Below are 18,869 nucleotides of genomic sequence, written 5' to 3'. Positions count from 1 at the left end.
GCCCCCGGGGAGAGCTGGTTGTGCGACAGATATTAGCGACTCAACGGGTAATGACATTGCAACAAGAAACAGTGAGTCCAGAATTGCTGATATAGAGACACGGAGTAACAAACCCTGGAGCCAAAACACAGGGTTAAGCATGCCAAGGCTCAAAAAGACTTATTGTGACATTATTCCTGAAGTCAAATTACAAAACATCTTGAAGCTGAAGAACACGCTTCACAGAATCACAAGTCAAGCAAGTTTAAAATTTTCAGTATCAAGCATGTCTATATATGGAACCTAACAGCCTTTCAGTTGCAGATGCTCTATTCTGACAAATTTCAACCTGAAATGTCCTTAATTTATTATTAGTCCTGCTCTATATTCCAAGCATCAAGAATACAGTGTATAATGTGACATCTAAAATGCACTATGCAAGGTTGTAACTAGTTCACCAAACTAATGCTTACCTGCTCTAAGAAATACATTGGTATAGAACATTGATATCTACTATTCAGGATCCTAAAACTACCGCAGTAACGTTATCTATCTGCTTTCTGTGTACAGCTATGCCAGTGGGAAAAGAATGCGACATGTCGGCAAAGCTATGCCAGTGCGAAGGAAATGCGACTTGTCTAACAACTATAGCAAGCTTAAAGAATTGTCCTAATTAAATAAAGGCATCTAATAAAATGTTAATGATTGCATTTCACGAAGATCTTGGTTCTTAGATTATATACGAAAATCCCACGAGTTCATCTTTCTCTAATAAAATATTGAAAAAGCTTGTAATAATGCAAGTTTGGTTTATTACCAGATACCAAGTGTTACTATAATACAAATGCAATATTTAAAGGAAAAAGTGCTAAATCAGTTAGGCCCATAATCACCATATTTCCATATGCTGATCCCTAGACAGATAGATATGGGCCATGACTTAATAATAATTTAACATTCCAAAGAAAAAGCAGTACTTTCTTACTTTCAAGAAACATATCCCACTAACTAAATTATACAAGTCAAGCACAAATCATCTTTCTGCAAATACTTTCCCAAAAGACACATTTCTTTACCCCATCTAAAGCATTTATATTTCATAACCTAGTCCACAATTTTTATGAAGGCATCCCAATGGCCACCACAGAAAACCCCATTTCCAGCATTATATGGAGGGTTAAGCTTACCAAAATAACTTCTCATAATCTGGCCCTTCACCACCTTTTCGAGACGACTTGAAGTAGACCAAAAAGATTACGGGGAGAGGCCAAGCACAATAATTACTGGCATCTAACTTCGATTGCATTGCGTAAACGGTAAGTAACAGAAGATAATACTTGATTATATGATAAGATTTAATGTAAAGGAGAATGAGACACATAACGCTGTCGAGGAGTCGTCATAGGCACGTGCAGCTTGCTATACGTCTACGACGGAGGTGGAGGTTCAGGCTTAACACTGGAGATGTCCGACTGATTAGCAGGATATATCAGGGAAGCTAGTGAGATTGGCATGATACAAAGTGCTTTGGATTGCAGGAATTGCATGGCAGCTCCAACATCTTCTTCCATGAGTTTAGCTACTTCTTGTTCTGTGTCATCATTAGACCAGTTCTCCCAAAGAGGACGGTCACCTCCATTTTCAATCATCCCCCCCTTAAAAAATTGTAAGAACATCAAAGCATATATAAAGGAAACTCTGAAATAAAGAGATAGGAAATATGGCTAATGCGGAAAATATATGATCAGAAGAAGTAATTAAGAACTTAAACGTTACCTCGACCGACTGCAATGGGCCATCTGACACAAGCTGTGCCACAGCACCTGCTCCGCCCAGCCTACTCATGCTCAGAACCTGTTAAAAATAAAGTATAACCAAATTCCCAAAGATTCAAAAAAGCCACTGAGAAGATATACACACAGAAGCTAGCACACTATTTATCTTGACCTGTATTAGTTCTTTTGGCATCGTAAGAGCTAATGGCAAAACAACCGAGATCACGAATTTCACAACTTAACATATAAGACTTAATATGTTTTTGACAAACCATTTTGACAAAAAAAAACTAAATAATATTAAAAAAGAACTTTTTGCACAGTTATCGCTATTGCATCACAGTAAAACTCTCAGAAAAAAATTATGTGCACATGAAGCGCGATTGTACTGAGGACAATTTGTGCAAAAAAACTAATCATAGTCGTACATGTCCTATGAGTACAAATGATACAAAAATTTATGGATATACTTGGTATAATGGCATATAAACTTCTAAAATAAATACGAAACTCAAGTTCAATTAAATTAGATGATAAACATTAACACAGTTTTTCAATTTAAGCAAAAGGTTGAACATTCAGGATAGTTTATACCTTAACTTGAAGCCTCAAGAACTTCACATAATCCAGAATCTCATCCAGCATAGCAGCCTTATCTGACTGAAAATATATTTGATTAATCAGTACTAGGATAGATTATGCACCCATGTATACACACAAGTTTTAATCAATACTAATCCAAAACTTAAAGGGTTTTGATTAGATATTAATTTCGTAAAACAAACTAATACTCCATTACTTCCGTAAATGGTCTTACTACCAAAGTTGCACATATTTCAGAATTAACTTGCAAGGTTTTACTTTTATCTTTGAAGAAGGCACTCATACTAACACGGGAAAAGTTTCTGGCTCTTGTACAGCTGGTAGATTTCCTATCCTTTATTCTTTTCTGAGAGAACTAATTCACATTGTCCCACTAGTGGACTTTAACCAAAAATAAACAAATATTAAGTAATGGGATTAATATATGTAAAATAAAGGGAGTACAGAACAACTGTGATATTAACTTATGACTGCATAGTATAATATGCACAAATGCCATATATACATAAATATAGTACTGTGATAACTGATAAATTACTTATCATATATGTAATATATATTGGTACTTACTCCACATATATCACACATTTTATTTCAATGATATTATCCAACCTTGTGCTTGCTATACTTTGAATCTGACATACATCAGATCTTACTTTCTTCATTTAAGGCGTCGTATACCAACTTATATCAAGTTTGATTTATATAAGATGAATTAGACCATGATTCAGGTGACTTTGAGCTCAAAAATAAATCAAACCATCTGAGTCGATCAAGATCAGTAACTATGGCGCGCACATAACACACTTATATGTGAGAAGATGTAGGTGACAGCAATCATATCCCTCCAACCAATGACACTACAATTCTGCATCTTAAAAATACAAGTAGAAGAACATAGCTATAATTCAATAAAACAAGTCAAGGATTGCATATCACGTTTTGGTGCTTGCTATATCCCATTCATCATCGTAAGTAAAGACATTCATTAGGACTCGAAATCTCACGTTAATACAAAGATATCAATATGTAAGCTTCGTAAAATCTATGCTAAATTTTTCAGAGGTTTCTATCTAGAAAAAATGAGGTGGAATCTTTCATCGCAAGACACTATAAATATGCAAGATTGATGACAAAAAGTAATACATACTAATCACTTATGCATAAATCTATAGAAACCTTGTTGCAGCTGGGAACAAGTTCCTGCAAGGCCCTCATCCGCTCAGCAATTCTTTCTCTACGCAGCTGCAAAAGAATATATATGTTCAGAGTAAACTGAGGCTGTCGAATTTTGCAAGAAAGCCCAACAAATGTTGCCTAACGAATAAAAAAATATATGCAGATATGTACTCCTGTTACCCGTTCAGCAATACTATGGGGATCTGTAGCTTGTCCTCGTCGAGCCCGTACCCTTGGGCGCATGTTAGGAGGGTGCGGCACCGTCACTGCAGTGCTCGTAGTTGTCTGTCCTTGAAAACCCTAAATAAAGAAAGTTGCAAGTGCAATCAAGCGACAAGCTCACACTGAAAACTAGAAATACAGGTATATAATAGATACATTTGTGGAAGCCATGATGCGGTCCATGTGTCCAGCCACTTTGCTGAGTGGCATAGGACCAACAGTATCTCAAAATAATATCTTGTTTTCAACAAGTCAATGGATGTCAACAGGGTCAGTAAAAAACTAGAACATTACGTGTATGTTTGACTTTGAAAATTTTAAAAACCTTTAAACTCTAACCACAAACTTGATCAAATTGCAAATACATTTGGCTTTCAAAAGAGAAATTTAATTATGTATCAACTGCGTAAGGAACTAGACGGACAGACATTTTGCATCTAGTCTTATTTCTGATTCTCTAGCATTTAAACAGCTAACTAGCAATATGCTTTAACGCTTAAAACATTTAAAAAATAAATATAACTGAACCAATACTATGGTGCTCATTTATGCTGACATGCTTATACTGACCATAAGACTGATACAAACACAATGCCAGCACATTAAATGTAGAGCTATTTAATTTTCTAATTGATACTTTAGACATTAGTGCATACTTAATGTTATCCATAATCCACTATTTATTTCACCATCGCAATGCATAAACTGCACAACACTGATAGAGAGGATAACTTATTACAAGTTAAAGATTTTAGTCGACATCTGCAATTTTCCCTTTGCTTATATGTACGCGGCTCTAGTAATAGAAACTCTTAAAAACTTACGGGACTAGCACACCATTTCGATGGAAAGGTATGAGTTTGCCATTGTCAAACTCTTCAAGTCCACATATCCGATTGAAACTTTCCATGTTGTTAAGTAACACAAAATTATGCACAAGGATACAAGTGTAGAACCATACAAAATGCCAATAAAAAAATACGGCTAAGAAAAATTCTCCATGAATAAACCGAATCATAAACTAAATCAACAAAAAATATCAATCAAATTAAGCCTCATCATCACACGCATAGTTTATGACCAAATTTGTGCTACCGTGTTTTATCACAATTACGGAAATGATATATATAAGGGGTACAACCTGGTGCAGTTGCGGAACAGCATGGCGAACAGAGTGAGGCTGCAAATGCTCGAAAACTGGAAACAAATTCCCCATGTTGATCGATCCTCTCTCCTGCAAACCAAACACACATATACACACAAACACATTACATTTCAACTCATTTACTCAAATTCCTTATTACCCCAAGTAAAAAAAATTAAGAAACTACAAAAAAACATTAAAACAACTACAAACATTGCAGTAAAAATAAAAGGGTAAAAAGGGGTGGTGAAAACATACACGCTGGCCATTATCCAAGCTCAAACCCAACGGAAAAAACGGCGGTTGAGCACCGCCGGAGAGATGAGATGGAGTCAAAGAAGTAGTGTCTGATGAAGCTCCATCACGGTTTGACAAGCCATTGTAAGATGGGATTGCAAGAATTTGTTCCAAGAAGTCATCTGAGTAACCGTCAGGTGGGTTATTTGACATGCCGGAAATTGGTTTTTCCGGCGAGAGTTGTCGGAAAATTTTTATGATTATATGAAGGGAAATGAGAGGGGTGGGTATGGGTTGAGTCTGACAAGGGGGTTGGAGTAGGAGGACTATTGTCTTTTGTTGTCTAAACGCGTGCCCTTTTTCTATGATTCAAAGTGTGTAATTATTCAACACTCCATCATTATTTGTTGGGTAATATTTCAATATTTTCCTCTTTATCATGTTTTAATAATTTAAATTTAAAATTTAGAAATGGGGTATTGATGATTTTTATGGTGCGAAAAAAATAAATTTTATATTTAGTTGAATAGCACAGTTGATATAAGATCATTTCACTTCAAAAAAAAATCATTTAGAGTACGGAGAATCCTCATCTCTAATATAAACATAATTTATGTATATATATATAAATAATAAATCCTGAACTCTCATTTCAAACCTTTTTATGTTTATAGCCTTCTACTATTCAGTACATTACCGATAATGGTAGTATATTCCTCCGAAGTATGAAACGAAATTAGTATATATACGATAATACGATAATGAATATACTTTTTTCCGTATTCCCAAGTATATTGTATCCAATTTCTTCCTTTCTCTGATGGTTTGTGGCCGTACTTTCATTAAAATAATAGTAATAATTTATGTGTTTATATTCCTAAAAGGTTCCCTATATGCTTGATTTGATGTTATGCATGATTGAACCATATTTTTATCATTGTATTGTAAATACTGAAAATTCAAATCCTCCCACCATTTCCTATTTGTAGTACTCTAAAAAAAATTCAAAAGGCTTGAATCTCAATTTTCTCTGTATCTCTTTTTCAAAAACTTTGTTCCTTCCATGAGTTGTGCTAAATACATGTCCAGCAATCGAAATCAAACATCTATGTCCAACCAACGTCGGCTTTCAATTGCAGACACCCATCGTGTATGCCGTTAAGTCAACATCCATTTGTTGTCGAATGATTAATGAATAAAAATTCCATTAAAAATTATTTTCCATTTGCGAGAGGTCCTTTACTTTCCGGTAATACAAGATTTGAAGACAACGGATGTTCAAAGCGCAATACTTTACAAGCAGATGTGACGACTCCAAATCCTCGTTCAACACTTGCTCAAATTTCACTTAACTCTGTAGAAAAAGACCGTATTTCTCTGAGGCAACATCCTGCTATAATCGAAAGGTTATACCATGATGGTAATCGCATTAATAACGAAGAGGTAGCTTAATTTCCTGTGTTAATTTCATAAGTCATCTTTGAACATTTTTAACCTTGTCTTTCTTTCCGTATTTCTCATTTTATTCATAAAAATATGTTCTATTGGTGGTTTATCGGAATGATTATCTATCATATTATAATTATTGAACATCCAAAATGTGCCCAAAATGATTTTATGATACCACGGTCGTGGGAAGTCATTGATGACAGGATATTTGATGACGACAAAGCCCTAAGAAACATTAAGGTATATGTAATCATACTTGATACTTAGGTGAATGTAGCCATTGATTTAAGACTTTTTTTAACAAAATCTTTAATGTATTATACAATTTTTATTAATGGAAAAAATTCTCCAATTTTTAAGACAGTGTAATAATCAAATCAGGAATGCCGCTGGAAGCTCCGAATTGAAAAGAAAAGACCCATTTATCCAAGATATTTCATCAGCTACATATTCGCACCAAACTGCTACACCATCAAGTTATTCTATAAGAAGAACAAAAAACTTTATTATTTTGGAATCATGCTACTCAATTCATTCTTCTATATTGACGTGTGCTCTTTTCCTCTAAGCAGAAAGTTAATAAAATAGGGAAGTTTAATAGATTTGAAGCATCCATAAAGCGAATATGCACTTTCAATTCAAATGAGAAAATTTGTGGCACTCCTGCAGCCTTATTTAGTTCATGTGTGGATAGTATGATAATATTTAATTTTGTTTGAATTACACAAGCTTTCAAATTTGTAATATTTTGCTTAATATGATATTATTGAATACAGGCAGTGCTTTGCTTTATTCTGACAGTGCTCATCAACCATTCAAAGACAAGGTTAAGGTAAACCTGGACGTTGATGTTACAGGACTAAATCGGACGTTGTTCCCAAATGAATTGACATCCGATGATAGTTTTAATGACACTGATTACTCCCAACTAGGTAATGAAAATAAGTTATTGAGAGTATTTCCTTATGTTGACGTAATATCTTATAAAACTATTAAATATGTCTTCTATTTGTTAAATGTAGACGGAGGTGAAAGTAGTGGTTTTCAATGTATGGACGATGGGTTTCTTGCAGATTATGGTAATGTAATTTTACGATATTTGACCTCTGATCGATGAATGAATATTAAATAACTTTATATTACGAGAATTTAATATGCAGATGATTGTGAATATGATGGTTCTGTTGAATGCGAGTCAGAATATTACAGTGACAGTACAACGGGTATCTACCAGAATGAATGGATTATGACTATATATATATTTTAGTAATAGTTTGTATTGGTTGTATGTCTGACACCTTCCAATTGATGCAGCACCTAAAGAATATCTTAGCTTGGGAGCACCTTCCGTAAAATGTGAGTTTTGTCAAGCCTTCATGTGGAAGGAGGAAAGAGTTAACAAGAATGTTACACGTGGCATTCCGAAGTTTTCCATATGTTGTCGTAAAGGCCTAATAAAACTACCAAAGGCCCCTCGAACTCCTTCATTTCTTTGGAAAATATACAATGATCCAAAAATGGGGCCTGCATTTCAAAAGTGTTCAAGGTTGTATAATAGTATGTTTTGTTTCACATCTACTAGCGAAACTGTTGACACGTCAATTAATAATGGTGGTGGACCATACATTTATCGGTTAAACGGACAGAACCATCATGTTTTTGGTGCTTTGATTCCCGATGATGATGACACCCCCAAGTTTTGTCAACTTTATATCTATGACACAGAGAATGAGCTTGCTAATCGAATGCGATAGATCGATGTTAAAGAAGGGGATAGGATTAATGAGGAAATTGTTGAGGGATTGATGCAAATGTTCGATGAGAACAATGAGTTGGTCCAAAAGTTTCGTATTGCACGCGATCGTTATGAAGAATCTCCTGTTGTTGAATTGAGAATAATCTTGAAGGTTTGTCGATCTGAAAGTGGTAGAGAAACTCATGTCGGTCCATCCGACGAAGTTGCTGCAATAATGGTGGGAGACTTGGAAGATCTGTGTGCATCTCGGGACATCATCATTGATAGCAAAACAAAAGGACTGGAACGTATAACGAACATTCATCCTAAACTTATGGCTTTGCAGTATCCTATACTATTCCCCTGTGGGGAAGATGGCTATCACAAATATATTAAATATAACAGAGAAGAAGATGATAAAGAGAAGAAGCAGGAGTACTGCCCGATGAAAGATTTTTACAGCTACAAGTTTCAAGTCCGACACAATGAAAGTACCGATATTTGTTCCTGTGCATTTCATATAGTGTACATGGTAGGTTTAGAAATCAATTACACTTATTATTTTTATAATGTTATGCAGGCATGACTCCTCGCTTATCAAGTAGATTGTTTCAACAATATGTTGTGGATTCATTCTCGATTATTGAGCAGTCGCGTTTATGGTGGTTTAAAACTCACCAGACAACACTTAAGAATGAATTGTACCACCACATTTGTGATTACTTACAAACTGGCGATGGGGATTCGTCTAAAATTGGTAAAAGTTTTATTCTTCTAGCTGGTTTTGTTGGTTCCAAATGTTACATGCAGCAAAAATTTCAAGACGCCCTTGCTGTTTGCCGTCACGTCGGTCACCCTGACTTATTTCTTACAATGACATGTAACTCCATGTGGGACGAAATTCAGCAGATGATGAAGCTAATACCTGGTGGCACTCCTCAGAACAACCCAGATATTATTGCTCGAGTTTTTCGATTAAAACTGAATCAATTGTTGGATGACATAAAGAAAAAATTATTTTTTGGAAAATGCATTGGAGGTAACATTTCAACTCCACCCAGAATTTATGAATTGATTTTATTAATACCAGATTTCATAAATTTTAAAAATGTTCATATAATGATACAGAAAACTACAATTCTTATTGCAGTAATGTATGTAGTTGAATTTCAAAAAAGGGGTTTGCCACACGTGAACATGCTTATTTGTTTGGATGTTACCTCAAAGATTAATTTGAAGTCCAACGTTGACAAGTACGTATCCGCTGAGATTCCTGATCATTTACTCGACCCTGTTGGTTATGCAGCCGTGAAAGCTTTTATGATTCATGGTCCCCGTGGAGTCGAGTTTCTGAATTCCCCGTGTATGAAAGATTATAACTGTATCTGACACTTTCCATAGAAGTAAGTACTTTTTTACTAAGAGATTATTTTCTAAAAAAAAATTTGCCTAATGTCTAATATTTTTTTGGGAAAATGGATTTTTTCGTCACCCAATTTTTCGTGTTTTTAGGAACTTACCATTCAACTATTATTTTTTTTCTTTTGCTCACTAATGTTAGGTTCATATTTGTTTTTAGTCACTAACGTTAGGTTCAGATTTGATTATTAGCATTTTGTCATTTTTTTTGGATTATTAAAATATAGTGGTAGTCTATAATATTTTAATGATTTGATCCATGTCTATATCTTTATATATAGTACTCCATATGTCCCCCAAAACGTTTACCTTGGTGATAAGAGTTTGACAAACATTTTAAGGCTCCTAAAAGATGTAGTTTCATGAATTATTTTAATTTTTATTCTTCTGAATAATAATTTAAAGTTTAAATTTTTATATACAAAAAAAAACCTTAAAAATAAGTTATAAAATTATGTTTGTAAGTAAAATATCTTGTGACAGTTGTTTGATTTAATACCAAATTCACATTATTACAACATTATTTTATTTTTGTGTTTATTAATATATTTGATTCACAATTTTATTAAAGTGGATGGATTTATGGTTTTGATTTTGGGTTAGTAAAAGTTACATGAAGGAGTTGTGATTAGTGATTTCATTTGGTTTTTGTAAAGTGTCGTTTGGTAAAATATTGATATGTAATTTTTTTAATGTTTTTTAGTACTTTGTAATCAGTTTGCTAATTTGATTATATTGAATTTTTTATTTTTTTTATTTCCCAATAATTTTAGTATGGATTGGGATGCCTCTTCCTAATAATTTTGGTTTTGAGCTTAGTACCCCACCTAAAAAGTAAAAGACGTATATGAACTGATTTTATACGTCTGTTTATAATGTATATACATCTGTTATGATCAGATTTTTAAAAACAATATGCGTCCTTCCTATAACATACGTATATAATTCAGACATTATACGACCCCTCCATATGCATCTAGCAAACTCATACAAATATAAGTTTTCTTATAAGACACATTTGATACTTTTTGTACTGGTTATCACTATATTTTAATAATGCTATAGAAAATTGACAAAATACTAATAATCGAATCCGAACCTAACGTTAGTGACTAAAAAAATCTGAACCTAACATTAGTGAGTAAAATAAAAAAAATTATAGTTGAGTGGTAAGTTTCTAAACACACAATAAGTTGGGTGACGAAAAAATTCATTTTCCCTATTTTTTTATATAGATATTGTCCCCGCACAATGTTTGATGAATCCGGTTTTCCCCTTTACATGCGTAGAAAAACAAGGCATACTGTAAAAGTAAGGAAAACTGATTTAGATAATCAGTGGGTGGTCCCTTACAATCGAGAGTTGTTGATTAAATATCAATGTCATATTAATATTGAAGTATGTTGTCATGCTCGGAGCTTAAAATATTTGTTCAAGTACTGCCTAAAAGGGCATGACAGGGCTATAGTAGAAATTAAAGGGAATGTTCAAAATGATGGTACCGTTAATGAAATTCAAGCATTTTTTGATGGTCGTTACATTTGTGGATGTGAAGCTGCCTACCGTATTTTTGGCTTGGACATACATCATCAATCAATAGCTGTTGAGCGACTATTATTTTACTTGCCTGGGCAAAAGAATTGTACATTTAGAGCTAATGAGTCATTGGAGAAGGTTGCTTCTAGAGCTCGGTTAAAAAACAGTAAACTTGAAGCTTTTTTTCAGTTAAATCAGAGAGATGAGAATGCCCGACATTTCACATATGATGAGATTCCAAGGAATTATGTTTGGAATGATGCGCAAATGACTTGGACTGTTAGGAAAAAAGGTTTGGTCATTGGTAGATTGGTTTATACACATCATAGTACTGGTGAAATATGGTTCTTACGTTGTTGCTTTCTAAGATCCGCGGCCCTACATCATTTGAGTCATTAAGAACAGTGAACGGTGTTCTGTATCCTTCATTTAAAGATGCATGCAAAGAACATGGATTTCTTGATAATGACAATGAATGGCATGAAGTAATTGCTGAATGTTCGAAATGTGGATTTGCACCTCAGATTCGGGAATTATTTGTTCACATTATTGTTAACTGTAAAGTGAGTGACTTGAACTCATTGTGGAGCACTCATTGTCATTCTATGAGTGATGACATTTTGTTTCAAAGACGACTAAAATCTGGGAAGCCTGATCTCAATCTGACGGAGGAACAAATTAACTTCTTTGCCCTTACAGGTTCCTTTTTTTTCATTTATATAATTTATTAGCATACTGTTTATGTGTTTGTAAATTAAAAAATAAATGTATGATTTGTTCTATGAGTAAATCTTACATCTTTTATGCAGAAATTGATTCTTTGCTTAAATCAGTGGGCAAGACTCTAAAAAACTACCCCTCAAATTTCTCAGCCTCCATCAATGTACATAGAACAAGATATGAATATGTTGATAATGGAGGAAACCAGTTATGACAGGGCAGATATGGAAGCTCAATACAAAGATTTGTATTGTAAACTTAATGAAGAACACATGGAAGTACATAATCATGTCCTTGATGCTATTGGAAAAAATGAAAATGGTCTTTTCTTTGTTTACGGCAGTGGTGGGTGCGGTAAAACGTATCTTTGGAGAACTTTTATTTTCAAACTTAGAGCTGAAGGAAAAATAGTGTTGTCAGTAGCCACGTCAGGAATAGAAGCAACTTAAATTCTAGGAGGAAGGAACGCGCATTCACGATTTAAGATACCAATTGTCATTGATGATTATTCTTTATGTGGCATTGGTCATAATTCGGAGACAGCTGGAATTCTGAAACATACAAGTTTAATTATATGGGATGAAGCACCAATGCAACATCGTCATGCGTTTGAATGTTTAGACAGATCTTTAAGGGATTTGATGAAGGCTGTTCACCAAAACGTTATCATATACCATTTGGTGGAATTATTGTGGTGCTTGGTGGGGATTTTTGACAAATTCTCCCTGTCATACCCTACGGAGATCATGCTGATATTGTCTCTGCCAACATTACCAGGTCTAGATTATGGGCTGCATGTAAAGTCTTTGTTTTGAAGCACAACATGCGTCTTAGCAAAGGTAATTCTGATGAACGTAATGAAGTATTGAGTATATTTTCCCGATGGGTACTAGGTATTGGTGAAGGTTAAAATTACATTTCTAAGGATGAAGGTCCTTCCTGTACCGAGTTTGAAGTTCAGATTCCACCTCAGTTCTGTAATGTTGAGCAATCTAACTCTTTTGAGAAAATGATGGCTGCAATCTATCCAAAGTTTCTCACCAACTTCCAATTCCCAAAATATCTTATTGAGCGAGCTATTCTCACTCCAACAAATTAAACAGTTTCTCATCTTAATTCTCTTATTTTCGATAAACTTCCAGGTGACGCGATTTCATACTACAGTGTTGACAGGGTTGAGGATTTTGGTGGAACTGAAACTGAATTGGGTCTTAATTTCCCCATTGAGTACTTAAATTCACTGAGTATTCCAGGAATGCCCCAACATGAGTTAAAACTTAAAGGAGTCGTCGTAATATTAATGAGAAATCTAAATCAGACCCTTGGATTATGCAATGGTACTAGGCTCATCATCATAAAATGTTTGAAGAATGTTGTCCAGTGTGACGTTATATGTGGTTCAAATGTTGGTACACATCATTTCATTCCTAGAATGGAGTGTTGCCCAAGTGACAGTCGACTACCCTTCAAACTTATTCACAAACAAAATGCCAATTCAAATCTGTTATGCCATGACGATTAACAAATCGCACGGACAATCTTTAAAGACAGCAGGGTTATATTTACCCAATTTTGTGTTTACACACGGCCAGTTTTATGTTACTGTAAGCCGAGTGACTTCTCCGGAAGGTTTGCACATTTTTGTTGACGACGAAGCTAGTTGTAGTACCGGAAAGACTGATAATGTTGTTTACAAGGAGATATTCTGTAATGTTCCTACTGTTTAGTTGGTTTATAGTTTGATGTGTAATTTCTATTTTGTGAGCTTAGTAGGCGTAGTGATTTCATGTGTACTTGAACATATTAGTTCACTCTATTTCTGTTTCTCATTTGGGGCTTTACTGAGTTATTTTTTTAAGTTGCTCTCTATTTTCTTATTTGGAGCTGTTAACTTCAAATACCTTTTGGTATGCCGTATTTTCACAGTAGTTTAGTACTTGCAATATAATTCATTTAGAAAAAAATAAAGTGTGTAACTGAAAAACCAAGTAGTTTAGTAATTTGCATGAGGTTGTCACTGGTGAATCTACTCCATCCTTTACCAAACTGTGCCTTTTTCCAGTCACGTTAGCTTTCATGTTCCGCTCCTGCCCCAGTATTGTAGTTTTGGTATTTTCCCTCAATGACCATTTCTTATTAAATATCTTTAATGTTGTAGGGCAGTACTTCACCATGAAATATCAAAAGACCAAAGAATTTTGTACTTTACCGATAATTTTACCTTGGTCAAGAATATTATGTTCCTCTTCACCTAATTCACTTCCTATTTCTGGATGAGGTCCGATGTGTAATGCTTACCTTTACATTGATGTTAGTCCTTTTTGTAATTAACATTTTCAACTGCCAACTACGTTGATGGCCGCATTGGAAGCCAAGAAAGTTGTACGTGGTAATTACAATTTCATTTTTGACTACATTACATGTCATCTTTTCTATCATTTTACTAATAAATGGTATAGTTAAATGTTATCTATGAAATGTAAGTAAATAGTTTGCACATGACATTATGAATCTCCCCGGATATCCTTCCATCCGCACTCACAACAAAGCTGAAATAAGGATTTAATTTTCAATATTTACAATACAATGATAAAGGTATGGTTGAATTATGCACAATATCAAATCAAGCACATGGGGAAGCTTTTAGTAGAAGAAAACACATAAATTAACATTATTTTGATGAAAGCACGGTCACAAACCATTAACTTCCTAAGAAAGGTGTAAATTGGATACATTTGTGTATATACTCCTGGAATAGAGAAATAAAATATTTTGCATAAATCTTCATTTTATGGACTGATTAGTGCACCTTTATTTACTGTAAAGTTATGGACGTACTGCATGTATAATCCTAGGTGTGGCCTAATGTGAAAGTGCAATAAATGTATATGTGGTACAGAGCTGTCAATTATTAACATTTGAAAATTTCAAATAAGTTTCATGTTTTTTCAAAATATAATTTAAAATTGAAAATTTAGAAAAGATAGTATATCACGTACTTAAAATAATATTATATTAAGAATTTTGAGTATAATATTAATAAATTTGAGAGAAAAATAATATTATATTAAGAATTTTGAATATAATAATGATAAATTCGGGCAGGTTACCCAAAATTCTACGTGATCCAAATTTGGATCAGTAAATAGTACATATCCAAATTTAGCGCAAATATAAAATAATAGTTTTCTCATTAGTATATATTAGTGTATTAGGTTTAAAAATGATTTATGATTATTTAGCCAAAAAAATGATTTATGATTATTTAATGAATGGTAATAATGTTTAATATCTTAATTAATGAAATGAATTTATTAATAAAATGATAGTTTATCAGGTTTTTAATTTTTTTAATGTATATTAAAATTTTTATAATTAAATAAAATAATATATCAAATCTTATATAAATAGTTGATAATGGTTAAATACAAATTCTAAAATAATGAGTTAAATATAATATTTATGTTTTAAAAATTTGTAAAAGATAATTTGGATCACATCTACACTTAGAAAATATGATTCATATTTACTCATTAAAGATAAACGACTGTGACCATTGTAGTTAGTCACAATTTTTTTAGTTGACCCCTAATTTTAAAATTTGAAGAATTACTTTCCCTTTAAAAATAATGTACAAATTAAATTATACTATTGAACATTATAAAACTTTTGAAGAAGCGTAATGATATTAAACTATATTATTATAATTTAATTATAATCAAACCTGTGAGTATGGTGTTAAGTTCCATTATTTAAAAGATCTTATCGGTTCTAGAGACTATTAGTGTGTTGTAGTAGAATAGGTTTTAGGTACTATTAGTTTTATTTATACAATAAAGAGTGGTTCGTATTTACTAAATTGAGATATATGATGTTAAAACGTTTGGTGAAGTAAATTATTTTGCGAAAACAAAATTTAGAGCTAAAAGTATCTCCAACAGTGATTCAAAGGTTCAAATTTGGGGCAGATTATCCCAAATTCTCCTGCAACTGCAACTGTTATCCAAATAGAGATCCAAATTTGGATTAGTGAATAGTTCTTATCCAAATATAAAATAATAGTTTTCTTATGAGTATATATTAGTTTATTATGGTTAAAAATGGTTTAATATAATATTTATGTATTATAAATTTGTAAAAGATATTTAGCCAAAAAAGGATTTATGATTATTTAATGAATGATAATAATATTTCATATCTCAACTAATGAAATGAATTTACTAATAAAATAATAGTTGATTAGTTTTTAATTTTTTTAACGTACATTAAAATTTTTGTCTTTAATTTAAATAATGTATAAAATGTAATATAAATAGTTGATATGGTTAAATATAAAATCTAAAATAAAGGGTTTAATATAATATTTCTGTATTATAAATTTGTAAAAGATAATTTGGATCAAAATTTGGATCACGTCGTTGGAGTTCTACAAAAATTTGAATCAGAGTTTTGATCAATCGGTTATCTAAATTTAGATTTTTGGATTAAAACTATTGAGGAAGGCCTAAATTTTACTAATCTTAGAATGCGGTAAATGTTCTACCTTTATAGGTAAAAAAAACTTACACCAAAGACCTTAATTCGATTGATTTGAGATGCTTTAAGAGCTTAAGCGTATTAAATGGTTTCTGAAATTTCTTAAAATTCACTTCATTTCAAGAAGTATATGCTATTAGATTATTCTAAAAAAAATCCTTCATTTCAAGTCATTTATTCGAACAATTTTAGAAATGATATCATATCACGTACAAAAATTAATATGATATTAAGAAATTTTAGTATAATATTGATAAATTCGAGAGAAAATGTCTAATTCTGCATTCACATCTACACTTAGAAAATATGGTTCATATTTACTCATTAAAGATAGACGACTATGACCATTGTAGTTACCCACAATGTTTTCGATTGACCACTAAATTTAAAATTTGAAGAATTATCCACCTTAGAAAATACTGTACAATTGAAAATTATAGAAATTTTGAAGAAGCGTAATGATATTAAATTATACTATTATATTTAAATTACAATTAAACCTGTCATTATAGTATTAAGTTCCGTTATTTTAAAGATCTTATCGGTTCTAGAGACTATTATTGAGATGTAGTAGAAAAGGTTGTAGGTACTATTAGTTTTATTTATATAATAAATAGTGGCTTGTATTTACTAAATTGAGATACACGATGTTCAAACTTTTGGCGAAGTCATATATTTTGCGAAGGCCAAATTTAGAACTAAGAGCTTCTCCAACAGTGATCGAAATATTCAAATTTGGGGCAGATTATCCTAAATTCTCATGCAACAGTGATCCGAATAGCGATCCAAATTTGGATGAGCGAATACTTCTTTTCCAAATTTGGATAACCAAAATTCACTGATCCTAATTTAGCGCAAATATAAAATAATATTTTTCTTAATTGTATATATTAGTTTATTATGTGGAAAAATGATTTATGATTATTTAATGAATGATAATAATGTTTAATATCTTAATTAATGAAATGAATGTACTAATAAAATAATAGTTTATCGGTCTTTAATTTTTTAACGTATATTCAATTTTTTGTCTTTAATTTAAATAATCTATAAAATGTAATATAAATAATTGATAATGGTTAAATATAAAATATAAAATAAAAGGTTTAATATAATAATTCTGTATTATAAATTTGTAAAAGATAATTTGGATCACGCTGTTGGAATTCTACGAAAATTTGGATCAGAGTTTTGATAAACCGGTCATCGAAATTTTGATTTTTGGATTAAAACTCTTGGGGAAGGCCTAAATTTTACTAATCTTAGAATGCGGTAAATGTTCTACCTTTATAGGTAAAAAAAACTTACACCAAAAACCTTAATTCGATTGATTTGAGATGCTTTAAGAGCATAAGCATATTAAATGGTTTCTGATCATTTATTAAAATTCACTTCATTTCAAAGAAGTATTTGCTATTAGATTATTCTAAAAAAATATTCATTTCAAGTAATTTATTCGAACCCTATGTTCTGAATTGAAATTTTAAAAATGATATCATATCACGTACAAAAATTAATATGATATTAAGAAATTTCAGTATAATATTGATAAATTTGAGAGAAAAATGTCTAATTCTGCATTCACATCTACACTTAGAAATATGATTCATATTTACTCATTAAAGATAGACGACTGTGACCATTGTAGTTACTCACAATATTTTTGATTGACCACTAAATTTAAAATTTGAAGAATTACCTACCCTTAAAAAATACTATACAATTGAAAATTATAAAACTCTTGAAGAAGCGTAATGATATTAAACTATACTATTATAATTAAATTACAATTAAACCTGTCATTACAATATTAAGTTCCGTTATTTAAAAGATCTTATCGGTTCTAGAGACTATTATTGAGATGTAGTAGAAAAGGTTGTAGGTACTATTAGTTTTATTCATATAATAAATAGTGGATTGTATTTACTCAATTGAGATACACGATGTTCAAACTTTTGGTGAAGTCCAATATTTTGCGAAGACCAAATTTAGAACTAAGAGCATCTCTAACAGTGATCCAAATATTCAAATTTGGGGCATATTATCCCAAATTCTCCTGCAACAGTGATCCAAATAGCCATCCAAATTTTGATGAGTGAATAATTCTTTTCCAAATTTGGATAATCACAATTCACTGATCCTAATTTAGCGCAAATATAAAATAATATTTTTCTTAATAGTATATATTAGTTTATTATGTGGAAAAATGATTTATGATTATTTAATGAATGATAATAATGTTTAATATCTTAATTAATGAAATGAATGTACTAATAAAATAATAGTTTATCGGTCTTTAATTTTTTAACGTATATTCAATTATTTGTCTTTAATT

At 31.9% G+C, this 18,869-nt stretch overlaps 2 protein-coding genes across 2 annotated transcripts; one reads left to right on the top strand and one right to left on the bottom strand.

Moving 5' to 3' along the window:
* Nucleotides 1–758: 758 nt before the first annotated feature.
* Nucleotides 759–5,496, bottom strand: LOC141659287 (transcription factor UNE12-like). Its single transcript, XM_074466085.1, has 7 exons — nt 5,161–5,496; nt 4,900–4,992; nt 3,717–3,836; nt 3,537–3,602; nt 2,349–2,414; nt 1,756–1,833; nt 759–1,634 (listed from the first exon to the last, which is right to left on the bottom strand). The coding sequence occupies exons 1-7, from the start codon at nt 5,350–5,352 to the stop codon at nt 1,407–1,409; spliced, it is 843 nt and encodes a 280-aa protein (XP_074322186.1). The 5' UTR covers nt 5,353–5,496; the 3' UTR covers nt 759–1,406.
* A 2,897-nt stretch (nt 5,497–8,393) lies between these two features.
* Nucleotides 8,394–12,212, top strand: LOC141661130 (uncharacterized). Its single transcript, XM_074468115.1, has 7 exons — nt 8,394–8,814; nt 8,904–9,362; nt 9,474–9,704; nt 10,516–10,576; nt 10,978–11,590; nt 11,647–11,977; nt 12,088–12,212. The coding sequence occupies exons 1-7, from the start codon at nt 8,394–8,396 to the stop codon at nt 12,210–12,212; spliced, it is 2,241 nt and encodes a 746-aa protein (XP_074324216.1).
* The last annotated feature ends 6,657 nt before the right edge of the window (nt 12,213–18,869 follow it).

This window comes from Apium graveolens, chromosome 5 (assembly GCF_009905375.1).
Source record: "Apium graveolens cultivar Ventura chromosome 5, ASM990537v1, whole genome shotgun sequence".
Taxonomy (NCBI): Eukaryota; Viridiplantae; Streptophyta; class Magnoliopsida; order Apiales; family Apiaceae; genus Apium; species Apium graveolens.
The sequence above is the reverse complement of the archived record's forward strand: the minus strand, read 5'-3'. Positions and strand labels throughout refer to the sequence as shown.